This window comes from Syzygium oleosum, unplaced genomic scaffold (assembly GCF_021117445.2).
Source record: "Syzygium oleosum isolate NSW1041296 unplaced genomic scaffold, Sole_v2.1 Sole_v2.61, whole genome shotgun sequence".
Taxonomy (NCBI): Eukaryota; Viridiplantae; Streptophyta; class Magnoliopsida; order Myrtales; family Myrtaceae; genus Syzygium; species Syzygium oleosum.
Genome location: NW_026607545.1, coordinates 48,219 through 74,834, shown reverse-complemented (window position 1 = coordinate 74,834; position 26,616 = coordinate 48,219). Strand labels below are relative to the sequence as shown.

The 26,616-nt window shown below is 42.2% G+C and overlaps 2 protein-coding genes across 2 annotated transcripts; both read left to right on the top strand.

Annotated features, from left to right (window-relative positions):
• Positions 1 to 889: 889 nt before the first annotated feature.
• LOC115692081 (mitogen-activated protein kinase kinase kinase 20-like) lies at positions 890 to 11,348 on the top strand. The gene is made up of 2 exons (XM_030618837.2): positions 890 to 1,007; positions 9,955 to 11,348. Exon 2 carries the CDS (start codon positions 9,992 to 9,994, stop codon positions 11,111 to 11,113), a length of 1,122 nt encoding a protein of 373 aa, XP_030474697.1. The 5' UTR covers positions 890 to 1,007; positions 9,955 to 9,991; the 3' UTR covers positions 11,114 to 11,348.
• Positions 987 to 2,421, top strand: LOC115692080 (mitogen-activated protein kinase kinase kinase 20-like). Its single transcript, XM_030618836.2, has one exon. It carries the CDS (start codon positions 1,045 to 1,047, stop codon positions 2,167 to 2,169), a length of 1,125 nt encoding a protein of 374 aa, XP_030474696.2. The 5' UTR covers positions 987 to 1,044; the 3' UTR covers positions 2,170 to 2,421.
• Positions 11,349 to 26,616: the final 15,268 nt, after the last annotated feature.

Genomic DNA, 26,616 nt, shown 5'->3' with positions numbered 1-26,616 from the left:
GGAGATGGAAACCTAACATCTCCTATTTTTATCTGGATCAGAACGAAGGACCCCCAAAAAAAAGGCAAATTGCTTTACAGTCCCTGACTTAATCCTTTGAACCCACAGTAAGCTAATCCTAATCAAGGATCTTAATCCTTTTCGTCACTACTTCTCTGCTAAGCATTGCATCTCTATAGTAACTGCCTAAGATAAGCTCAAACATGTTCAGCAAGGTGGTCGGATTGATCAATCCGATCCTTACCAAATTCTCCGCGTTGCCAAACAAAGGTATTGTATCCAGTGCATTTTTAAAAACATGGGTATACTCGAGTGATGCTTTGTATTATCTCGAATTTCATGAAAATATTATTGTAAAATATTAATAAAATTACCCAACGTGAAATCTCTACTCGTAATACGTGTAATCAATAACTTTTTGTACGAGGACACTCGTTCACCAATTGGATTCACGATCCAATCCACGTCCACTTATTATATTCAAGTAATAAAAAGTGAAAATTCCTTTTCTCTCTCACAATTCACACCAAACACGTTTGGTTTTTCTTTAATATATATATATTTTTTTATTTTCCTTCTTTTTTCCAAATTATAGGATCAGAACCGGGGCGCGCTATTTCAGCTAAATGAGTAAACTCGTGCGGTTTTTAGCCAAAAAAAAGACAAAAAAAAAGAACAAACTCGTGCGGGTCTTCCTTTCCCTTTCCCACCTCGACAATCTTATCTTTCACGTGCCCATTTCAATCCAACCCCGAGGAAATAACAAGAACGCCCCTCATCTTCCTCCTATCACATATAATAAAAGATATTAAAAAGAAAAAAACAAACAAATAAATAATAAAACAAGAATGAGATAGAAAAGATCTCCTCCTTTCCTCGTCAGTATATAACCGCGTTCCTGCGTCTCCTCTGTTTCATTCTTCCTCACCAAGCAAAGCCAAAACCCACGCACAGACAGAAAAGAGCAAAAGAGCGCGCGCACTCCCTCTCTCTCTCTCCAAGAGCTTCTCTCAAAACCCTCTCAAGATTAGCGAAACACACGACATGGATTGGGTCCGAGGCGAAGAGATTGGCCACGGCGGCTTCGCCACCGTCCACCTCGCGGCGCCCGCCAAAACCTGCCCCCCCGACAGCCCTCCGTTGATGGCCGTCAAGTCCTGCGACGCCGCCCTGTCTTCCTCCCTCAGGCACGAGAGGCAGGTCCTCAGCGAACTCGGCGACTGCCCCCGGATCGTCCGCTGCTTTGGCGATTCGCTCACCGCCGAGCGCGGCGGCCAGGAGCTCTACAACGTCCTCCTCGAGTACGCCGCCGGCGGCAGCCTCGCCGACAGCCTGAAGTCCAGGGGGAAGCCCCTCTCGGAGGCCGAGATCAGACGCCACACGAGGTCGATCCTGGAGGGCCTGGAGTTCGTCCACTCCAAAGGGTTCGTCCACTGCGACGTCAAGCTCCAGAACATCCTCGTATTCCCCAACGGTGCCGAAGAAGTCAAGATCGCCGATTTCGGCCTTGCAAAGAGAGCTGGCGAGCGGTTGACGAAGGGCGGGAAACAGGGCGGGTTCGAGTGGCGGGGCACGCCCATGTACATGGCGCCCGAGTCGGTGAACCGCAACGAGTACGAGCCGGCCTCGGACGTCTGGGCGCTCGGATGCGCGGTGGTGGAGATGGCGACGGGGAGGTCGGCGTGGGGGTCGCGGGCCGAGTCGAACGCCTACGCCCTCATGATCAGAATCGGGGTCGGAGACGCAATCCCAGAGATGCCCGAGGGACTGTCCGAGCAGGGGAAGGACTTCTTGATGAAGTGCTTCGCAAAGAACCCGAAGAAGAGGTGGACGGCCCGTATGCTCTTGAAGCACCCCTTCCTTGCCCTCGACTGCGTCAACGATGACGAGGACGTTGTAAGAGATTGCGGAGTCGAATTCGAGGATTCCTCTCCGAGGTGCCACTTCGATTTCCAAGACTGGGTTTCAGTGCAATGTTCAAGAAGGAGCTGGGAATCGGGCTCGCTTTCGCCCTCGTCGGAGACGGATTCTGATCCGCCGTTCACTGGGAAGCTCGCTGCGTTGGAGATCTCGGCGGATTCTTCATCGGCGATCGATCGGATTGGCGAGTTGGCGAGCCACGAGAGGCCTAATTGGGAACATTCCGGGGGTTGGGTAACCGTTCGATGATCAGAATTCGTCCAATTCGGAAAGCAGAGTCAGCTTAGCTAGAACAGAGCAGAGTCTTGGATGATCTTTTTTTTTTGGGTTAATCCGAGGGTTCTGATTATTCGTTTTTTTTTTTACGACTGTGGATATTGAGTCTGTTATTGCAGACGAGAGATGTAAAGACAGATTCTTTTCTTTGATGCAATTGAAACGGAAAATTCATATCTTTTTTTGCGGCTGCAAATTAGTTGTGCAAGTAAGTTGGACTGTGAATGCTCTGCAACTTCTGTTTGAGATTTAGTTGATTGGCGACTCTCACATGTGGGGAGTGGCTGTTTTTGCTCGGAAACAGTTGATGGATTGCGGTGAAGCAGTTACGATTTTACGAAGACGACTCCTTTTTTTAATTTGTCAACAAAATCATGATAATTTGCCAAATTAAGGATTACTTACTAATTGAATTTTGATCAAAACCAAAAATGAGATTTGTGCTTTTTATATTTACTCCTGCATTATTTATCGTCTTTAAAAGGAAATATCTCCATTTCAGTGTACTCTAGCATTATGAATTCCCTGCTGATGAGTCATATTAGGGAAAAATTGTCGAAAAAGACCTATACGGCGGCCAATTCAGTTCCAAATTTTTCAATTTGATCAATTTACTTCTAAACCTTTTGACGATTTTCAATATAGGCCATGGTTGGAAATCGCTAACGTGATAGTCCAGTCAGCATCGGCCATCTTACGTGGCATGTCCAGCGCTGAAATTGACAATTTTTATATACTTTTAAAAACTTCTACATTTTTTCTTTTATTTCTTTTCTTTTTCTTCCTTCTTCCTTCACCGGTTGCCGAGCCTTGATGATGGCTAGCAACCAACGAAGGAAAAAGAAAAAAAAAAAGAAAAGAAAGAAAAGAAAAAAATTTAGAAAATACAAAAAATTGCAAAAATAGTCCACATCATGCCTGTCATGCCATGCAAGACGGCCAATGTCCACGTCAGCGATTTCCAGCTAAAATTGACTAGAATGACTACATTGATAAATTGTAAAAATGTTTAGGACATAAATTGGCCAAATGAAATAGTTTATGACTGAATTGATCGCCACATAATAGATTTAAAGCTTTTTGGATAATTTTCCCAATGCAAAATTGGTAAACTATAAGTCCTATGGCAAATTCCTCCCGGATTCATAAATGATCTACTAATTTAAATAACCAATTAAAATTTGTCACATCACTTAGTAAACCCGTTTTAATATATGTTTTAGTATCTCTTGCATTTTCTTAGAGGTTTTCTTCACCTTGTGTCTTAAAGTGCATGTGTTAATAGTGTTTAAAAAAGTCGAATATAAAAAATCTAGCGTAGTGTAGAGCAATTAATATATCATAGTTAGCCCATATTTATTATCTTAAAGTTTTGAGTGAAAATAGATCTAATTGGATGTTGAAGAGTTTGGACTCGAGTTTTCTCTTGGTAATCTCTTTTAAGAGAATGTATCTAGTATCTACTGCACATCTCATGGTCAACACAGTTTCAGGATGGAAAATGACCATTATAGTTGATTTAAAAGAGGTGACTAGAGCAAAGCGGCCTCAAGTTTGCCATGACGGCATGCTGTAATACACAGCAATAGTGGGGAGCTTCATGTTAAAATAAGATGGTGCGGAAGGCAACATGGATCAGAGAAGCGTGTCCAGGAGGAGATTGTTAAAGTGCCAGGGAGAAGAGTGTTGGAGAAGTCCAACATAATAAATTCGATACGATATGGAGCAATTTGTATATTTTAGTTAGTTTATTAACACAAGATTTTAGTTATAGCGATTTCAATTGGATATTGCGGATGGGCTCGCACTTAAACTCTCTTTCGGCGATGTCCGTTGGCAAAGGACTACGTAGTAGCATCTCTTACTTTCTACCACAAACAAATCTCAAGATTCACTAAAGTAGCATAGAAGTTTCGATTAGACTAGCATCAGTTGCACCTTGTTTTTCATACCCACAAGGATGAAATAGATTTACAAATCAATTCCATGTGATACGCCTCAATAAATACAAATAAAAACACGACGTTAAATATAAAAAAGATACATGTGTGCAATCTTGTCTTCTTTATGATAGTAGTATATTTCCAAAGAATGTACACTAACAAAGTCGAAAAATGACCATCGTCGATGTCCTTATCAATCTAATTCATCTCACTAGAAAATCCTCACCCGTTGTTTTGTTTGAATTTCGAGTGCACAATTATTTTTGACGTCATGGATGAGCTACGCAAGTGAAAAGAGGCGGACCAGACGCAAAAACTAAACGACAACCTTGATTTGGTCCTTTCCGAAACCCATGGGACGGCGAGGGGGAAAAGGCATTTCCTTTGACGTTTCTCTCGAGCCATACAAACTCGTCGGAATGAAAAATTTAATCCAGCACGCCGTCAAAAAAGGAAAGTCAAATTTTTTTTATATATAATTTGTATTTTATGTTTGTGTGGGGGAAGCAACGAAGAAATGGTGGGATTGGGTCTGCGCACGTAGAAGCCCTCGTGACCTTTTAAATTCCACGATCTCGAGAAACCAAGGTTGACTTGGGTGTCGGCAATAGTCAAAAGTTGCCGTGTTTCCTTTAAACTGCCCCGAGAACACACGTTAGCATATTTCCTAAAGACCCATTACGATTCTCGACGTATCGATTTTTCCGATGATATTTACGATCAGTACTTTAAAAACCCGAGTAATCTTTTTTTTCTTTTTTTGTTAACATGACGCATTTTCGGGTTAACTGCTTTTCGAGGAACCAACCGAGACGCCTTTTATTCGGTCACGAACTCGAGATTTTTTTATTTTCGTATCGAACTGATGCGATGGATTCAGCATCGGTTCTGATAGTAGGCCAAATGAAGGGACCAGTCAATTCCCAAAGGCAACGAAATGGGAAGTCCACTAAACGTGCAGCAGTCGATATGGATGCCACCGAATGCGGTCAGCCCGAGGCCTCGCCGCACTCCCCGCATGCATGCATGCAGCCTCGGTGGCCCACCCGCCGGAGGAGTTATTGGGCGCAGGCGCTGTGCATGTATCTGCACGATGCGTGACGTGCCGATGCAGGTCGGCGCTGTTCGGAGTGGCGTGAAGCTTTGCCCGCGGCGCCATTGGTGCGAAGTTCGGCTACCGTCGCATGTGGACCGCGAGTTTCGGCGGTGGGGGTCCCCGCTGCGGTTCCCAAGTGGGAAGTGGGGCATTACCATAATCATGGAGTAGGTCCCGCGTTTGTGTGGACTGTGGAGGATCTTTTGCTTCAGCTTCGGACCTGTTTTTTTTGTTTTTGTCATGGATTGATGACGAGGACGATGATGCAGCAGCGCCGTTCTCTTCTCTGACCGTTGGTTTCTTTGCTTTGCTTTTGGCCTTTCGTTGCTGCGTAAATATTGGTTAAAATAAAAAAAGATAAATGCATTGAAAGCCCTAAGTCCTAAAACTTATCATTAAAATGTAATTGAATCTTAAAACTTTCAAAAAATACAATTAAGTCCTAAAACTTGTCAAAAAGTGCAATTGAGTCCTAAAATTTTTAAAAAGTGCAATCAAGTCCTAAAACTTATCAAGTTAGTCCAATTAAGTTCTTCTGTTGATTACATTTTTTAAAAGTTTTATGATTCAATTGCACTTTCTCAACAAGTTTTAGGACTCGATTGCACTTTTTGCAAGTTTTAGGACTTGATTGCACTTTCATGACAAGTTTTAGTACTTGATTGCACTTTTTTTAAAAGTTTTAGGACTCAATTGCACTTTTGTGATAACTTTTAGGACTTTTAATGCGCTTATCCCTAAAAAAAAAGAGGGGCTGCTCGAGGCTCGCGCGGGACAGCGGAGCCCCCTTCACTTTGACGGCGAGGTAGCCAAGTTGCGGTCTTTTTGCATGGCTTCTCGGGAAAAGATTCTATTCGCTAATTCCTACTCGTGTATCTTTGACCCAACAAAGTGCGCACTCCACTTCTATTGCGTCAACCCGTGCCGCCGAGGGATGAAGAGCCATCTGAAAATTTGCTTGATCGAACCTTGCAATATCATTTGTGTCGTCGCAAATTGTTTGTTCAAGGTGGCATCCATATCATTCGTTTTTCAGATCGTATTTTTGGTTGACAGTGACAAATATGCCAGCTTCAACTAGCCAGAATCGGCCTTAAATTAAAACTTGAGTTGAAGGTTTTGATTGCATTATTTACAAGTTTGAGAATTATATCGGTGATAATTCTATAAGCAGGGCGGACGATCTGCGGGCACTCGCCGAGTTTACCAATGACTTGGCTCTCGTGCCCGAGGGAGGAAGAGAGGGCCACATCGCAGGACTTGACAGCCACCAGCGGAGGGCTTCCGAAGGGGCAGGTGGAGTTTATAATTTTCATTACATCACGTTAAATCTTAATTAGCAATCAAATTTCTAGCAGTAGTGGATTTGATAGGAAATCCTATGTAACCGATTGCGCACATCACGAGAGAAGCTGTGGCTTTTGATGGCTTTATTAGTATTTTAAGTTAACTCATGAACGATATTCAAGAAAAGATTAAGGAACGCTCGAGCATGCTCAAGTACAATGGATTAAGATTAATGTATTGGAGGTTCAATGGATTTAGTCGGGGACTGTAAAGCGATATGCTTTTTTTTTTTTTTTTTTTTTGAGGTCCTTCGTTCTAATCCAGATTAAAATGGCAGATGTTAGGTTTTCCAGTTCCACTTGCACACGGAAACAAAACAATACGGTGTAAAGATCTTTTCCTCCAATTGGGTGATCTACTAGTTGTCTTAATTCCACTAGGATGATCAGCTCAATCCACTTGACCCACATGAACACTTGTTTTGACTTTTCCTAAGACTGGGGACCGCTGAAAATACGAGGAAACTGTTAACATACGTACAACGTGGTCATATTCACTTGGACAATCATTTGAAAAATAGGGGGCAATCCAAGTTTATATCGTGTTCAAATGAAATCAAATGTCGATTGGCGAAAGCCAAGTTTTTTACGTCATCCGCTTTCGATATGAAGGACGGAGAAATTATTGAATTTAGCTTGGTATTGATTTTACCAAAATTTCAAGTCAAATCAAGCCAAACCGACGAGCTCATTATATTCGTGATATTATCGGTATCCCCTTGCTTTTAGACTATGGCTAATATTTTCCTGGAGATGTTTTTTTTTTCCTCCAGATTTAAGAATACTGGGTTAAAAGGAAGAACCGACAAATTAAACATCAAATTTTCTTTTTGGTTTTTAAATAAAATATTCAAATCGAAGCCAAGCTAATCTGTGAAATTGGTTCGAGATAGAAACTTTATTGGGTTTATTCTATTTTAATTTATTGAAAAAGATTTTCCAAATCCACAAATTTTGGGGGTGGTCGATCGGCTTGCAATTGAACCGAACCAAGCCACGAAGATTCCTGGCTACCCGACACTAACCATTAAAAAAATGGATTAAGCCATTCCTTTCCGATGTCATCCAGTTAATTGATTTATCCAATTAATAATTAGGATGTAATTCAGATGATAATGGGGGAGAATGGTTGGTCAAAGATATGACAAATGATGATGCGTGAATGCACTAAACCCCCCCTTTGACCGTGCCCTTTATCCAAAGATCGCATGTACATGCCTAGAAATACATAAAATTAAGTTAATCGATTGGAAAATAAGAAAAGAAATCAGTCAATCGGTTCATCACGTTTTCCTCTTGTTGTTGAACCTGCTCTGTGGCCCTCGTTGAAAGTTCGCATTCGAGAGGCAATCAATCGCACGTGCGAGTTGTTCAAGTCATTTTTGAGTTTGGTGTCTTTGACATTTTCCACGAGCATATGCTCCGAATATAGTTACCTTTTTTTCTAAAAAGAAGGGGAAATTTCATGTTTAGGAAAACGTGGGTAATTCCAAGGAATCGGTTTGAGTATATCTCTATCTATCCCGTTTGTTTGGTCGAGGGAGGTGTATCTGCCACCTGTTGTTCACTCCTAAGAAAAAGTGCTTTCTCATCAACCTCGCTGGTCACTTACTATTCCTAATTTTTTGGACATGAGCAGCTGAATAATCATAGTCCGCGCGTCCATCTATATAAAATAAATAAAAAAATTAATTGGAATAAGGTGCAAAGTAGTCGTCATTAGCCATAAACCTTGAAAGCCACGTGTTTTAGATCTCCTCAGCTCTTCCATTCAACTCACCCTCTTCTTTTCATAGCTTTTTGAATCTTTATAAGCTAACCATCGGGACTAATCCGGAACAGTGAAGTTAAGGCGACATCTCGTATCTAACTTTTTTGCACGTCATATTTTTAAATCGTACTCCTTCGACGTAATTCTAATAAGGTAAATTGTTGTTAGGAGTAACTTTTGCCGGCGACTAAATTCCCGTGACTTTATCGATTCGATCAGCCAGAAAGACGGTCCCTGAAAAAGGGCCAAGGCATCGAAATCGGAAGTGTCCTTGTTCAAATGAAGTTAAAGACCGAAATGAGGTCAGCAATGACCGGTAGAGCAAGATTTGAGAGACGACCCGAATGAAATCGGGTCGTGGTCAATGCAAGGGACAATGAAACGGGTCAGCAAAGAGCAACCCATGTCTCGTGCCGGTGTGTGCGCACAGAGGGAACGTTGATGTTCGGAAGGATGGTCAGTACGAGGAAGGAAAAGTCACGTTTTTGTTCTACCCAAAAACACAAGCTTTTGCAGCCTCGCGTGGGCACGCTCTGCATGAGAACAAGAGTTTCAATACCAAACGTATGGGGCCCCATCCAGCAACCGCAATTCTTCAATATGCTCGTGCGGCGTGGAAATTAAGAACAAGCAAAAGATTATTCTAATTTGCATTTTCTTTTGTGATTTTTTTAGGGATAATTGGCTTTAGAACTTTTTGGAACCGACCCTTAGGTTTTGGTTTTTGTTTCGAAAGATTGGAGCTAGGAGTCGAACCGGTTGCAACTGCAACCGATTTAGAATTGATGGCCGGTTCAAAGTCAGTTTCCGATTTGGGAGTGGCGTAGGTCCGGCTTGTGTACCCATCGCAAGGATCACTTCGGTTTTACTCAGACTCGCATCCAGTGGTGCGGGATTCACTAACTTGCTCAAAATCAGTAGTAGTCGCTGCGCATTCTGATCGCGGGCTTTAAATTCCGATTGTACATTACCTAGTCCGTCAAATTTAATGGATATTTAATTTACCTAATGTGGGGCTTTCTTCTCGTCATTTGAGAATAGTCATAGAAAACTCGCATCCGATCTATTTTCCCCCTTGAATAAAACACAACAAATCAATTAGAACCGGTGAGTCGCAGCTTTCGTCCTCCTCCTCCTACTCATCCATCTAACCTAACTTTGCTTGCGAATGAGCACAAAGCAGTGGGACCACACAACCCTTCCCAAATCGCAAGTACCTGTCAAGTAATTTGATCACAATCATCTCCGGTTGTTTCATGACGTGTACAATTAAATTTGATCGTTCACTAATTAACATCTAACACGAAGTAATTATAAGTAAGAAATTGTTGGACGCAAGTGAATAATTATCTCCGGTTAAAATATTATACATTTACAATTCGCAACCAATCACGTAGCACCGAGGTACGCTATATAAGGAAACTCGTCCGGGAATAAAAATAATACAAATAAATAATAATAAAAATAATATCTTCTCCTTTCCTGGTCAGTGTATATAACCGCGTACCAGTGTCTCCTCTGTTTCATTCTTCCTCGCCAAGCAAAGCAAAGCAAAGCAAAAACCCACGCTGACAGACAGATAGCATAAGAGCGCGTTCAAACCTCTCAAAACCCTCTCAAGATTCGCGAAACACACCCCATGGATTGGGTCCGTGGCAAAGAGATTGGCCACGGCGGATTCGCCACCATCCACCTCGCGGCGCCCGCCAAAACCTGCCCCTCCGACCACCCTCCGTTGATGGCCGTCAAGTCCTGCGACGCCGCCCTCTCTTCCTCCCTCAGGCACGAGAGGCAGGTCCTCAGCGAACTCGGCGACTTCCCCCGGATCGTCCGCTGCTTTGGCGATTCGCTCACCGCCGAGCGCGGCGGCCAGGAGCTCTACAACGTCCTCCTCGAGTACGCCGCCGGCGGCAGCCTCGCCGACAGCCTGAAGTCCAGGGGGAAGCCCCTCTCGGAGGCCGACATCAGACGCCACACGAGGTCGATCCTGGAGGGCCTGGAGTTCGTCCACTCCAAAGGGTTCGTCCACTGCGACGTCAAGCTCCAGAACATCCTCGTATTCCCCAACGGTGCCGAAGAAGTCAAGATCGCCGATTTCGGCCTCGCGAAGAGAGCTGGCGAGCGGTTGGCGAAGGGCGGGAAGCAGGGCGGGTTCGAGTGGCGGGGCACGCCCATGTACATGGCGCCCGAGTCGGTGAACCGCAACGAGTACGAGCCGGCCTCGGATGTCTGGGCGCTCGGGTGCGCGGTGGTGGAGATGGCGACGGGGAGGCCGGCATGGGGGTCGCGGACCGAGTCAAACGCGTACGCCCTCATGATCAGAATTGGGGTCGGAGACGAAATCCCGGAGATGCCCGAGGGACTGTCCGAGCAGGGGAAGGACTTCTTGAGGAAGTGCTTCGCGAAGAACCCGAAGAAGAGGTGGACAGCCCGTATGCTCTTGAAGCACCCCTTCCTTGCCCTCGACTGCGTCAATGACGAGGAGGTTGTAAGAGATTGCGGAGTCGAATTCGCGGATTTCTCTCCGAGGTGCCACTTCGATTTCCAAGACTGGGTTTCGGTGCAATGTTCAAGAAGGAGTTGGGAATCGGGCTCACTTTCGCCCTCGTCTGAGACGGATTCTGACTCGCTGTTCATTAGAGATCTCGCTGCGTTGGAGATATCGGCAGATTCTTCATCGGTGATCGATCGGATTGGCGAGTTGGCGAGCCAGGAGAGGCCTAATTGGGAACATTCCGATGTTTGGGTGACTGTGAGATGATCGGAATCGTTCCAGTTCCGAAAGCAGAGTCAGCTTCGCTAGAACAGAGCAGCGAGAGCAGAGTCCTGGGAGATTATTTTAATTTTTGGTTCTGATTCAATTGATTCTTTTTTCCCCTCTTCTTTTGGTGACTGTGAATATTGATTCGGTTATCACAGACGAGAGAATGTACAGACAGATGCTTTCCTTTGATGCAATGAAAAGAAAAAAAAATCATATCTTTTTTCGGCTTCAATTCTTTGTGCAAGTTGGACCGAAATCTCTGCAATTTTTTTTGTTGATTGGCGACTCGTGTGGAGTGCATACATAAATGACCCTACTAATTTAAATAGCCACTTCCAATTTGTCACGTCACTTAATAACCCGTTTTAATATATATATTCATTCTCGGTGGTTTTCTTCACCTCGTGTCTTTTAAGGTGCACGTGTTAGAGATGTTAAAAAAGTTCTGCATAAAATATCTAGTGTAGCGAGGAGCAGTTAATATATTATAGTCATAACTTATTGTCAAGTGTGGATCTAATCAGATACTTTGAAAAGTTTGGACATGGGTTGTTTGTAAATGATATTCTTAGGTGAATGTATCGAGTCTTTGTTGCATATCTCATGATCAACACAATATCCGGTGAAAATTGCCATCACCATTGATTTCAAGATGTAGCTGAAGGAAAGTGGTCTCGAGTTTGCTGCGATGGCTGCCAAAATACATAGCAACGATGTGGAGCTTCATGTTAAGATGGTGCAAAAGGAAACATAGATCGCACGAGCATGTCTAGGTGGAGATTGTTAAAGTCCAACATCATATATTTGATATGGTATGAAACGGTTTATAAACCTTAATTAGCTCATTAGCTTAAAGTTTTCTAGTGAACGTGGTTACAACTAGATGGAGTTAAGCTCTCTTTCCATTATCTCCCCTAGCGAAGAACTACGTAGTAGCATCTCTTGCTCCATATAACAAATTCATCTCAAGATCCACTTAAGTTTTAATTAGACTAGCGCCAATTGAAAATCATTCGCTAGGATAAAATAGATTTGAAAAATCAATTCCACGGGATACGCCCTAATAATTATAAATATAAGTATATACCGTAAGATGTTTATCCTTCGGTTGTGCTAATTAAACTCTATGTATGTGATCTTGTCGTGTTAGCGAGGGAGTTCGTGATGACAGCATCATTCAAAGGATGTACACTAACAAAGTCGGAACACCACCATCGTCGAGGTCCTTATCAATCTCCTTCGTCTCACTAATTTAATCCTTACTTTTCCTTTTTTATTTTGCGAGTGAATACTATCATTTTTTTTTGACGTCATGAATGAGCTAAGCCAAGTTAAAGAGAGGCGTGCCAGATACAAAACCTAAAACGACGATCTTGATTTGGTCGTTTCCGAAATCCACGTGACGGAGGAAAAAGTATTCCTTTGACGTCTCTCCGTTGTAATGAAAAATTTAATCCAGCAACGGTCAAATTTTTTTTTAGTTTTTTTTTTAATTTCATTTTATTTTTTCACCGTGTGTGGGGAAGCAACGAGGAAGTGGTAGGATTTTGGTCTGCGCACGTAGAAGCCCCACGCGAGTTTCAAAGTCAACGATCTTGAGAAGCCTCGGTTGACTTGGGTTTCGACAACAGTCAGAAGTTGTTTTTTTTTTCGCTAAAAGTTGTTGTGTTCCCTTACAACCGCCCCGAGAGCGCTTGTTTGCAAGTTTCACGAAAGACCCGTCACGATTCTATCGATTTTTCTGGTAATATTTTACTATATAGTACCGTAAATACTCGAGTAAATCTTTCTGTTAATATGAGGCCTTTTCGAGCTAATAACTTCTCGAGGGACGAGACACCTTTGTGTTCGTTGCGAGATTTTTTATTTTTATTTCGTGTCGAACCGACGTCGTGGATTCGACATCGATGTCAATAATAATAGGCCGAATGAACTAGTCAATTTCAGTCGAGAAAAAAAGTAAATAAAAATAAAATAAAAGGAAGAGCTAGTCAAATTTCCAAAGGCAACGACATCGGAAGACCACGAAACGTGCAGCCGTCGATATCGATGCCCCAAGTTGCGGTCAGAGCGAGGAGGGCTCCCCCCACCAACACCAACACCACCACCACCACTAAATGCATGCATGCAGCCTTGGTGGGCCCTCACACCCCACAAATCCCCCAAACGCTACAAAAACCGGTTTCTATTTCCAAGCGGTGGCCCACCGCCGGAGGAGCTATTGTGTGCAGCCGCGCGATTTGCGTACTACGTGCTACTTGACCCGACAAAGGGATTAATTCGGCTCGAAAATGGTTTGATCTATTTAAAGTTTTTTGGCCCATTTTCGCGTAATACAGATCTAATGACAAATACCCGACTCGATCCATGCCCAATCAATATCCCTCCCAATATATATTGCTAAACTAATTTTATATTTAACTCATCTTAGAAAATTCATAAAGATTAAATAGAGGCGAGAGAGTTATAAAGGTGAGTTAGATGTAAATAAACATTAATATTATTTTATATTATACGATTCTAAATCTATTTATTAATAATCGACCATTCAAATATAGATTAAGATTAGGACTAATTTCGACAGTTTTATGCTCCGCCCAAATCCGGGCTTCTCAATCTTCCCGGGTAACGAAGTGGTGCGAATCTTTGCCCGCGGTGCGATCGGCGCGGGGTGTGGGTGGGTCCCACTTGCAAGTTGTCAAGTTGGGGCGTTTATCATGTTGTGGGGGTGGGTCCCACGTTTAATGGAGGATCTCTTCCCCGTCCGATCTTTTGGTCAGTGTGATGGTTGGTTGATGATGAGGATGATGATCTTTTTGTTTTTTTTTGGTCGAATTCCAATTGGCCTTTGAATTAGCACATAATGGGTGCAATTTAGTCTTTAAATATGTGAAGATATAGCTCGTTCAAACTTCGACGTAACATTAAAATATTAATATTATTTAAAAATTATTCATGTCAGCGCCGACTGTATCACATACAGCGATTACCGATAATTAGGATTGAATTGGCAAAAATATAATAAGTTTATGACTTTTTGAATAATTTTCCTCAAAACAATGGATGTGAGATAATGCGAAGGAGGATTACATGGAGAATAATTGCCTCGCATCACTTACCCAGAGAGTTTTCCAAGCTTGCATCTCCTATAAAAAGCAAGGCTTGTGAGAAAATAAGGTTACTCTCGAGAGTCTCTCTCTCTTTTTTTTTTTTAATAATATTATTATTACTAGTAATATTTTTATCAGGTTTTTTTAATCACAGACACATTGTGAAATAAATGAAAAATATATATTTTTCTTGTAAAAATACATAAGTGGGGCATATTCGCGAGGCGGGATTGAACTGGCCCGAGCATGCCTAATGACCTAGGGTAATTTTGCTTGGAAATTTTGCTGTATTTGGGGCGGTGCCTTGTGAAAGGGCATGGATTGCCAGCACCCTATGCCTTGTGCTCATCCCATCCCTATTCGCGACTCAACAAGCTTCTTCATATGTGTTTTGTGTGCATTGTTTTTTTCCTTTTTCTTTTTATAATATAGGAAAACAAGCGTAGAGATCCAGTTACTTAGAGGCTCATGAAGCACCATAGAAAACCCTATAAACCGATTAAATTTAGGCATTTGCTCAGTGTACGTAGTCGTGACCTAGGGCATTGTGCATGTAGTACAGACCTGAACATGTGATCTCTAGTTCCTGAGCTGCAAATCTCCCGACGCACCCAATCAACAACGCCGACCTTGGAGGTTATGTATGTATATGTCTTCTAATTACCAAAAATGTAGTGCATGTCAATTTTGAATGACGCTTAACAACCTAGAAACAAAAATTAGTTAGGAACACGAAAGCAAGGCTTTTTTTTTCTGGATAAATTGGACCAAAAAGAGACGAAACAGATTAAGTTTAGACACCGACGGAAATATAACGAAACTTTAACCATAAGATGAGACGTGAATTATTTTTCCCTCAAGTTAACTTATGGAAAGACTTAGTCGTGCATAAAACAATTAATAGCAAGAAAAAACACATAATAAGATATGCCCCGACAGGAAATGAATGAAAGAAAGCAAAAATGAAACGAATGGTATAAAGATCAAAATTAAAAGTCCATGGACATGGCATTATGTCCCAGATCTTTAGATAATTTGAAGCATATGTATGTATTTGTGTGTGTGTGTATAGTTTATTTCTCTTCTCAAGTTGACCATGTACAGACCAGACTGTGAACCGCGCTCCTGCCCGTCACATGGATCTGGTCTATTAAATTATTTCCACCATAGAAGCACGCTGTTCAATTCTTAAGTCAACATAGCTCGAATTCAATCGATTTTGCAGTTTAGCATGATTCCACATACAGCACCACGTAGTCTACTTGATTTGGCTCAACCCGATTATTAGCGTATCGAGTTAGCTTAGGTCAAGCATTGAATTCGAGTATATATTTGATCATGTAGCTAAATCTACATAGAGGGAAAAAAGAAAATCCCAATCTTGTAGTAACTTCGAGCTCGTGAGTAGGAAGTGATGGAAAGGAAGTTAGGGACAAAATGTGACAAAAACCGATCAAGATTAGTATTAATTAATCACCCACTAGCCGCACTACTACATGATAATCACTTGACTAAATGACTTGTTTTTGCAATGTGCCCTATTACTATTCCATTTTCAATACTAAACTAATAAAAATCACGTGATCTATTTACATGCAATTAACCCATCGAACAAAGTCCATAAAGGCTGGTGCTGTGACTTATTTATCCTTGCTCTTAACAAAAAGGATAGTTGTGGAGGTTGTTCTTGACAATTAGCGTGATATTTTTCGGTATCTGCTGCATGCGAGTTTTTTTTATCACCGTTTTCAAAGGAGGATAAAAGCTCACAGAGGAATTTCCCAAGCGAGTCAAGTATATGTTGCTAGCATCCAAAGACCAGCTCTGACATTTGTAAGCCTTCGCTCTCGACCATACTAAAGTTTTATGTCATTCACCCTTCTCACTTAACTAAATAGTATTGGAAATTGGAACAAAAAGGTGTGGGAAGGGAAACTAGCAAACACTGTTAAGAGAAGTCTAAGATGAATAAGCAACATATACCTAACTCGCCTAAGAAACTCTAACCCATCTTCTGGTGGCCCAGCATCAAAGTTGGGTTCTCCCTTGACCAAAAAGGCTGGTCTTTGGATGCTAGCAAAAAAATTGTCGCTGTCATTACTATCTTCCACACTCCCTTCTTCTTTAATATCAACATCTTCCCCACTAATATTTTGGCCACAAGCAGGATCCAGATTCATATAGTTTGTTTCACTGTCCTCTGTGTTTTCTAGTACAATACCAACCTATTCGTTACACTCTTCACCTGAAAGTATGACATAATCCAAGTTTTCTTAAAAGAAATTGCTTTGCATCAAGACGAATATAAACAGAGAACAAGGGATACATCCAAATGAGCAAGCTGCATAGGATAAGGGTAGCAATGTCTCCACATATCATTGAGAAAGGTAACAATGTGAATCCATACATTGTCATGAAAACCAATTCCATTCACATACGAATTCTTTATGGTGATATTTCTACATTTCCACCAAAATTTGGATGAACAAAGATGTTTAGCCATACACCTAGAGCAGCAAAGAGTAGTTTTGTGTCAAGGATCAAGAAAATTCTAAGCCCAATAAATCAAAGGGATGGCCCAAGAGCCCAAACTAAAGCCTTGAAATTCTAAAGGCCCATAACTCTAGATATTTCCAAGGGCAATATAGGAAATGTACACATTAAGGTATTTCTAGGGATAATATGGGAAATGTATCTTGGATATTTTTTAAAAGTAGATCTCTACCGTTAAATCAATAAAAGATCCAACGGCTATAATGGGGAGGCCTAATGTATAAATAGGGGTGCTCTCCCTTCATTTGTTCCATCCAATAATTGAGAAATAGAAGTAAATTTTTTCCCAAATCTTCTCTCTCTAAACTCTTAACGATCCCGGTTGACATTTGTCTATGTATATGTTTTTTTCTCTCTTCCTCCTCCATCCACAGTAGAGGTGGCCACGGTTCGGAACCGACCGGTTCCGGTTCGTGGCCAAGTATGAACCGGAACCGGTTCCGGGCCGGTTCCTATTTTTTTTCTGTTTTTTTTTCTTTTCTTTTTCCTTTTCTTTTTTTTTTCTTCCTCCGCGGCTGGCCATAGCCGGGGCCGGCGCGGAGGTCGCCAACCTTTAGGCGAGGCGGCCCTCGCCGGCGTCGGGCGAGGCCGGCCCTCGCTGGGCCGGGCGAGGCCGGCCTCGCCCGGCGCCGGCGAGGTCGAGCCTCGCCCGAGGGCCGGCCTCGCCCGACGCCGGCGAGGTCGAGCCTCGCCCGGTTGCGAGGCGAGGCCGGCCTTGCCGGCGTCGGGCGAGGCCGGCCTCGCCCAACCTAGGCGAGGGCCGCCCTCGCCCGGACGCCGCGAGGTCGAGCCTCGCCGGTTGCGAGCGAGGCCGAGCCTCGCCTCGCTTGCGTCCGGGCGAGGCCGGCCTCGCCCGGCCCATGCGAGGGCCGCCCTCGCCCGACGCCGGCGACCTCCGCGCGGCCCCGGCTCATGGCCGCCGGCGGCCGCGGAGGAAGAAAAAAAAAATAAAATATAAATTATAATTTTAAAAAACAGAAACAAGGAAAAAAGACAAAAGAGAAAAAGGAAAAACAGAAAAGGAAAAGGAAAAGAAAAAGAAGAAAAACAGAAAAGGAAAAACATAAATGAAAATAAAAAAAATTAAAAAAATACTATTCTTGTGATAGAACATTATTCAATATAAATTGTGATTAAAATGTAAATTGTACTCAAATTTGGGGACAAAAAGACAAGAGAGAAAGAGAGGGCTTCAACTTAATAAATTATCATTAAGCACATTACAATTCGTTACAACGATCTTAAAAAAAAAAGGAGTACAATATATATACCCTAAAATTATCCCAAAACCTAAGCATTCCGTGCGCAGGGGACCAGAGGTCACATATCGTCGGATTATATTTCGGTTTTCCTAAGCTCACGTGGGCGTCTGGTATGAGAAACAAGAGTTCAAATATTTGCCAACTCCAATAGTTCTTTTACCCTCAATCGTCACTACCCGTTCCAAGCTAGATAGTGGTAGCGGTAGTATCTCCGTCATTAAAGAATTCGGATTCATTATTCCGATCTATCTCTTGTTGCCGGTATTGAGCCTTCGTTCAATCAGAACACAAGCTTGCATCTCCACCGATTCTCGATCTAATCTTGAACGATGTTCGTTCAAAATATTACCTCCGGCACTGAATGCTTGTTCGACCGCAACTGTGGAACAAGGGATTGAAAAAATCTATTTTGCAATAAGAGAAAGGATTGGGTATTGGCTTGCGTGCCTCTTCCACCAATCCAAAATAAAAAAATCTGTACCACCTTCGGCTTCAGTAAACTCAAATAAAATGGTTAGATAACTCTCTAATTCAGAAATATTTCCTATTACTCCCTTTTGTTTTTTTTGTCTATGTAATAAAAGTTGGTACCCTCTACTAATTTTACATTGTCTTGTCATTTTGTATCTCCGTAGATTGAGAAGATCTAATATCACCTAAATTATATTTAGTATAAAATTCATTATATAATTCTATTACTACGTTTTTAACCTCACGTACTATGGTTGTAACATTTGTCACATCATAATGTAAACATTGATAATATGCACGCAAAAAATCATTTAAGCCATCCAATTTGCAACGCGGATCAAAAACACAAGCAACTAAATAAATCATGGGAATTTTACTATAATAATGAAGCCATTTCATTTTCATTGCAACTATAGTATGTTGTAATTCAACATCATTTTCATATTCATCAAAAGTTCCGACAATATTAGTACACTCTACTAAAAATAAATGTGTAGTAGGATAATAAACACCAGACAAAGTATAAGTTGCATCATTAAAAACCTTTAAAAGATCTAAAATTTTTTGGCAAATATGCCACTCTTCTGGGTATAAATTAATCTTAGGTATATTATTAGAAATGAATGCACATAATAAATCTTTATATGCTAAAGATTCACTAAGCAAGTGGAAAGTAGAATTCCAACGAGTTGGAACATCCTTTGGAAATCTTTTTGGCTTTTTGCCATTATCTCTATAAAATTTACCCCATTCTTTCATTTTTTTGGGATGTTTCCATAAAAATTGAATCGCCGTTTTTATTGGTTGAAGAAAAATATCAAGAGTTTTCAAACCATCTTGTATACATAAATTTAAAACATGACAAGCACATCTAATGTGAAAAAATTTTCCGCCAAAAGCGGGTTTACAAATATTTTCTAACTCGGCAATTGAAGCGGTATTTGCTGCGGCATTATCAAAACCAATTGAAAAAATTTTGTTAAGCAAATAATATTATTCTAAAACTTGCCTAATTAGTCTATAAATATTATTTGCCGTATGATGATCATCGAAAACTCTAAATGCAATAACTCTTTTTTGAATAGTCCACTCGTCATCTATCCAATGACATGTTATGCCCATGTAAGAATGATTTTGCCAATGTTCACTCCAAATATCACTACCTATATGCACGCATCCATTAAATTGCATAAAAAAGTTTTGTAAATCATTTTTTCCATTTTTGTAAAGATCTTTAATTACTCGTTTAGTTGTATTTCTAGAAACACGTTTTGCTTGTGGAGCACATACTTTTTGTACAAATTCATTAAAACCAAATCTTTCTCCAAAATTAAATGCTAAATGCTCAACGGAAATAAATTTGCCTAATTCTTCCTTATAAGTTTTTTCATTAAAACGAAATAAAGGGGAAGTGTTAGGATTGACGTACCCGAAAATTTGTTGTTGTCCGATATCAATTCCCGTTTCGGTTGGATGTTTGCTCATAAGATGTCGTTTAAATGTTCTATATCCTTGTCCACCTATATATTTATATATTTTTCCACAATATTTATAAATTATATCATACCTTTTTTGACCGATATCAAACCTTTCCATTTTCGTGAAGTGATTCCAAATGTCGGATGTAAATTCCCGTTCCGCTTTCTTTGTTGTAGATATTTCAGCAGGAAGATGAAAACTTTCTTGCATCGGGACGCGCTCCACATCGTGAAAAATGTTGATTTCATCATCTTGAAAATCTGCATATTCACGAGGATCAAAAGAATGATGGGATTCCGTCGCGATATTCTTACCTTTGCCAGTTGGCACTCGACTTCCACTTGCCATTTTTCGAATGGATGAGAGAATTGAGCGGATTAATTGGGAGAATTAAGAAAGAATTGCGTGGATTGAGAAAATTGAGAGAATTTCAGAGAATTTGAGAGAATTTCGAGTATTGAGAAAATTTGAGATTTGAGAGAAGAGAATTGGAGAGAATTGTGTGTGTATTGTGAGAATTTGAGAGAATTTATAGGAAAAAAATAGAAGAAAATTTAGAATTAAAAAAAATAAAACATAACCGTTGCAAAATTGCAACGGTTATGTGTTTTTTTTTTTTAATTATAAAAACGCCCGTTGGGGCGTAGCCGTTGCCCCAACGGGCCGCAAGGTGCTGCGGATAAATAAATATATATATTTTTTTTTGGTTGGGCCGTTGGCCCGTTCTCCTGCAGGCTGCTGCAGCGCTGCAGCATGGCCTGCATTGCAGGCTGTGCTGTAGCCTGCAGCTTTTTTTTTTTTTTTTTTTTTTTTTTTTCGCAGAACCGGCCCGGAACCGGCGGTTCCGGGCCGGTTCAAATTTTTCTGGAACCGGAACCGGGACCTTATGCCACGGGCCGGTTCCGATTCCGAACCGCGGGCTCGGTCAACGGGCCGGGCCCGGGTTTGACCGGGCCGGTTCCGGTCCGGTTCCGGGCCAAAACCGGCCCGTGGCCACCTCTAATCCACAGTCATGGCAGCCGAATTAATATTTACGGCACGAAAACTAGTTCGGTGACAAATACAATTTGGAATTATTTTGTAAAACGAATATTAATTTGAGATAGAACGCGACACGAGCGTTACGTGTGTGGGATTTTTTGCGGTTCTGTGGTGGCAAACCTTATTAATCATCCACCATAACTATTAAGAATCTTTAACTTGCAAAATGTAATTTTCCAAAGTCGAACCAAACGGACCCGAGAAATCTGGTAGGGCCTCCCAAAGCCCACGCGACGGGCACGTGACCTTCCCCCAAACATTTGAATTCCGGATCCGACCGCCTCCCCATTTTCAATTCCACCTCCTCGGCCCCCCTCTGCATCATTTCCCCTCTCCCTCCCTCTCTCTCTCCATTTCAAATCCTCTCTCTTCTTCCGCCGTTCAAATCCGCCCAATCAGAAAGAAAGAGACCCTCCCTCTCTGTCTCTCTCTAGCCCCTATCGTCTTCTTCACTCCTGTCCAGCACACTCTCGGCTCGAGAGCGACGGGCTAGATCCGATTGCATCTCCTCCAGCTCAAAAACTTCCGCCATGGCGTTTTGGATCCGTGCTCGTCGTCGTCTGCTTCTTCTCCTCGGTCAGGTCGCGTGACACCCGCCCGCCTGCCAGTCGACCCCGCGTGCGCTCGACATTTCCGTTCCTCCCGGTTGCCGATCGTTCCGCTCGCTCGCGATATTTCAGGTCACGGGGACATTTTCACCGAGCAAACGACGTTCATTTTGGAGGCTCGAGCTGACATATTTACCCACAAACAAGTCATTCACACACTCCTCAATTAGGCGGACGGGGACCGGCGGCGGACGGCGACCGGCGGCGGACGGCGACCAGCGGCGGCGGCGGCCGACCGGCGATGGCGGCCGACGACCGGTGACGGCGGCCAGCGGCGGCGGCCGGCGACCTTAGTGAAGAAGAAGAAGAAGAAGGTCCGGAAAATGATTTCCACTTTTGAAGAAGCGGAAGTCATTTTCCATCGACTTAGGCTATTTTGTGAGGGGGGAAGGAAAATATTTTCCCACGGAAAACGTTTTCCGCCCCCCGAACACCGGAAAACCCGGAAAATATTTTCCGGAAGAATATTTTTCGCCAAACGAACGGAGCCTAAATTTCGTTTTACTCATTCCACGTTGGGAAATTGGGTTTACATTTAAAAACCTGCAAAGTACAAAAAACAAATCTGGTGGGCCCATAACCCATTTTATTGTATCTGATGGGCCACGATGTGGGCTTGAAGCATTGGGTCTGACTCATAGACCGAAACAGTCATTACCCACCTGAAAAGCCTGCTAGTTATATGAGATGAGATGAGACATTAAGGGAAAATGACACAAACAATCTTTGAATTAATGTGGTCTCTAAACTTTTAATTTGTTTAATGTCATCTCTGAACTTTTGATACATGTTCAATTTAGTCCCTGAATTATATGAAAATGTTTAATGTAGTCCTTCAATTAATTCAAGTTCAGGAACTACATTGAACATTTTCATATAGTTCCAGGACTAAATTAAACATGCACCAAAAGTCCAAGGACCACATTGAACAAATTAAAAGTTCAGGGACCACCTTGAACGTCAGGCTAAAGTTTAAGGATTATATTGAACAAATTAAAAGTTCAATAATCAAATTGTACATCGGGCCAAAGTTCAAGCCTGTTTGTGACATTATCCCTATAAATTAATTGGCCCAAAATAATACACATCAACCAGCCTAACTAGATTTTTGTGCGAGATAATGTCCTTAACATTCTCACATAAATTAGGTCTTGCGTGGGCACATTTCAACTTGTCGCCCCATTCAAAAACTAAAATTAATATGAAAAGTCGTCTAATAGTAGGTACACAATTTCAAACTCTAGATAAGATTTCATGCAATATGTGGTTAAGGCGAGATTTACCTATTTAAATTATTGGTAAATTTTCAAATTTTTCCCGGGTGTACCGTCGATCATACGATGCTCCAACCGAGGGGCCGATTGTGGACTTCAAGAAACTGGCGATACCTCTCGACCCAGAGAAACTTGGGGTGGCTGAAGGACCCACCTGAGTTTTACAAGTCCGTGGTAGTTCTTATTTTTTTTGGTCAAAAAGTCCTTGGTAGTTCACAGACACAAGTCTATCTCTAGTTTTGGGATCGTACTTATTGTTTTTGTTCGAAATATGATTGTCCTAGTCCTCGCCATCTATTTTTTCTTTTTCTGTGGATAGATTAGTATTATTGTGTAAGAAAGTGAATAGGATTAGCCCCATTCGTTTCAAGTCATGGATAGAAAGGTAACCGATGTAAGTCAAAATTATCATGGTTTGCCCACTAAATAATGCAATATTACTGTATTCAATAAACAATTATTTGAGACCTGGTAGAAACATCTCTTTTGGATCATCAGCTGAAGGCATGGTTAGAATTTGGGACAGTCTCCATAAATTCGGTCAACGGATCATCAAATGAATTTGCAATCGAAATGCCCTCTTTAAAAGTGTTGGTGAGATTGTCATGCTCAACATCAACAACCATGTCTTTCACAACTGGCCCCTCCAAGAGGAACATATCACTGAAATGTTCCTCCTTTCCAGCAACAAATTAATCATGTATGATTGAAAAAAATAAAACAAAACGAATCGATATTTATACTGAATTCAAACTACGCTGATAAGTTATGCTATCGTTAACAGGAACCACCTCAGTTTTCGAATTTATGTCTAAAATAAGTAATCACTGCTCCACCTCAAGCTCAACAAGGAATGCACAAATGAGATGCCATGAATTAAGAACGTCTGGCTCAGATCGGAGTTCACACGTGTGATTCTTTGCTGCAGTAAAACTTTAACAAACTAACGCAGTCAGTTCCAATTGTCCTTTTGTCAATCATTACATATTTTTTGGGAAAATTACCAAAAAAGTCCTAAACCTTTTGTAATTGTACCAATTCAGTCCTAAACCTTTTTTTTTTGGCCAATTCAGTCCTAAACCTTTTGCAAATAAGCCAATTCATTCCATTTGGCCGGCCGGCGCTGACGTGGCCGCTGGCCGGCTGACGTGGCGTCGGCCAGCGTCCACGTGGCAATATTTTAATATTTTTTTTTAATATTTTCGAATTTTTTTTTTCCTTTTTTTTTTCTTTTTCTTCTCCCCCCTGGCCTGTCCGGCAAGGGGGGAGGCTTGCCGGCGAGGGTCCAGCTCCGGCGAGGCGAGCTGGGCCCTCGCCGCAGCTGGGCGAGCTCGCCCAGCGGCGGCCAGGGCCCAGCTCGCCATGGCTGGGCGAGCTCCGCCCTCGCCGCCGGCCGGACGAGCCTCGCCCGGCTCCGGCGAGGCGGAGCTCGCCTTGGGCCGGGCGAGCTCGCCCTCGCCCGCTCCGGCGAGGCGGAGCTCGCCTTGGCGGGCGAGCTCCGCCTCCTCGGCGAGGCGGAGCTCGCCCGGCCATGGCGAGCTCCGCCTCCCCGGAGCTGGGCTGAGCTCGCCCAGCTGCGGTGAGGGCCCAGCTTGCCTCGCCGGAGCTGGGCCCTCGCCGGCAAGCCTCCCCCCTAGCCGAACAGGCCAGGGGGGAGAAGAAAAAGAAAAAAAAAAAGGAAAAAAAATTCGAAAATATTAAAACAATATTAAAATATTGCCACGTGGATGCCGGCAGGCGCCACGTCAGCCGTCCGGCGGCCACGTCAGCGCCGACCGGCCAATTGGACTGAATTGGCTTATTTGCAAAAGGTTTAGGACTGAATTGGCCAAAAAAAAAAGGTTTAAGACTGAATTGGTACAATTGCAAAAGGTTTAGGACTTTTTTTGTAATTTTCCCATATTTTTTTGGCCAACAACATATGCTAATCTTGATTATTCATTTTTTTTTGCTCATTTATTTCCATTGAATCAGCATTTCTTGAATATGCATAGGGCATTTTACAAGCGTCAGGGTTAAGGACGATTAGTTGGCTTGGGCTACTATTAGAGTTCACAGAAAAAAAGAACGGATTTTGCTTTATTCCTATCCAACAATTTCTTACCAGTAGGAACTTCAGGATTTCGAGAAAGGGGAAGGAAAGACAGTTTTAAGAGACAATTACAGTTCATTCTCTTTTTTGCATCATAGCACCAAAACTTCATGCTCTTCATGTTGGATTTGGTGGTGTCCTAAAAACAATCCTCTATAGGACAGTCTCCCCTTTGAAGCCTCTCAACACATAGTTCTCCTTCCTTCTCAAAGAAATAAACCGTTTTCCTTAAGGATCTCTCTCATAACTATAAATTCACAAATTTTAAAACCAAATTAAGGGTACTAAGATGGGAGAGAAACGGAAACAGTGACATATCCTATTCATGTTGACACTACATAGTTTGCGAACGATGAAAGAGTTATACCTTCATCCTTATTAGAATATTGGCCCCCACAAACGTGTTGACCATATTCTCCAGTTGAGACTGGATCAGAGTTAAATACCTAGCCAGTTGCCGGTTTTTTGATTCCCCGTGATTGATATTGGCCGAGATATAGAAATTGACGGGCGAGTCTATACATCAATGCTGTATCAGTTTTTGAATCTTGAGAAAGTGCCATCATGGCAGCTGCAGGAAGACCGAGGATTGATACCACTGAAAGGTGCGCAGAAAATTCATTGTCGTATACAATGCTGTAAAAAGCTCAAATCCTCAAAACAGAAAGTCAAGGAAAACAAAGATTACCTTGTCACTGAATCTGGACAGGCTTTTGCCACCACTGAATCAACACATGGAAGACTTCCATATGCATACACATGGAGATTTGGATAGCGACGATACAGCTGCGGTACGAACAGGAGTTATCAGCAAACTCATATTAAGTTCAAACCTGATAACTCCCGACTCTCTCTTTAAAACACTACACTATATGTATTCTAACTGACCCATATTTATACTTTCTTTGGCTCCAAACCTAAATAAAAGGGGAGACAAATCTCGCGATAGTGAAGACCCATCACAAATTTTTGAAAAAAACAAGGATCAACATCTCCCGGAAACCACCCGCCTGGGTGGCGCTACTGGAGCGCGCACTCTTCCTCTCGCAAAAGGTTGAGTGTTCGAATCCCGGGTGCCGCAGGGTGACTTAACCGGTGCACGTGTGTGGTGGCTAGCACGTGTCGCCCCCAGGGTTTACCTCCCGGCTGTCGGCCGTGCGGGGGTTCCCTGGGTTATCCAAAAAAAAAAAAAAAAAAAAAAAAACATCTCCCGGAAAAGACAACCCCTAAACACATTAAATTATTGTAGTTTGCCCTATAAAACAGTATCTCCTCCCCACTCGTTAGTGAAGGACAATGCACCATACAAATCAGTAAATCTATGCATGCTTTTACTGATTTTTAATTTCATTTCATCAACGCCTTGTATACGTAATCAACTATATCAAAACACCCACGTGTTAAATTCCACAAAACTGAGCCAGGCACCTCATTACTCAATAAATAGTCTATGCTTTGTAAAGAGGTATCGTATCCCTCTAAAATGATACACTAACTGACACGAACTTTCATTTTCAAGTACCATTCAAAGCAAAAGTGATGCAGGCCATGCATTTAGACCGCAGCATAAAATATGGCTATTGGATGTTGATCTGATCTATCGAGAGGTA

What these genes read in the sequence shown, in the direction of transcription:
- LOC115692080 (XM_030618836.2), top strand. Translation starts at nt 1,045, where the DNA reads ATGGATTGGGTCCGAGGCGAAGAGATTGGCCACGGCGGCTTCGCCACC.
- LOC115692081 (XM_030618837.2), top strand. Translation starts at nt 9,992, where the DNA reads ATGGATTGGGTCCGTGGCAAAGAGATTGGCCACGGCGGATTCGCCACC.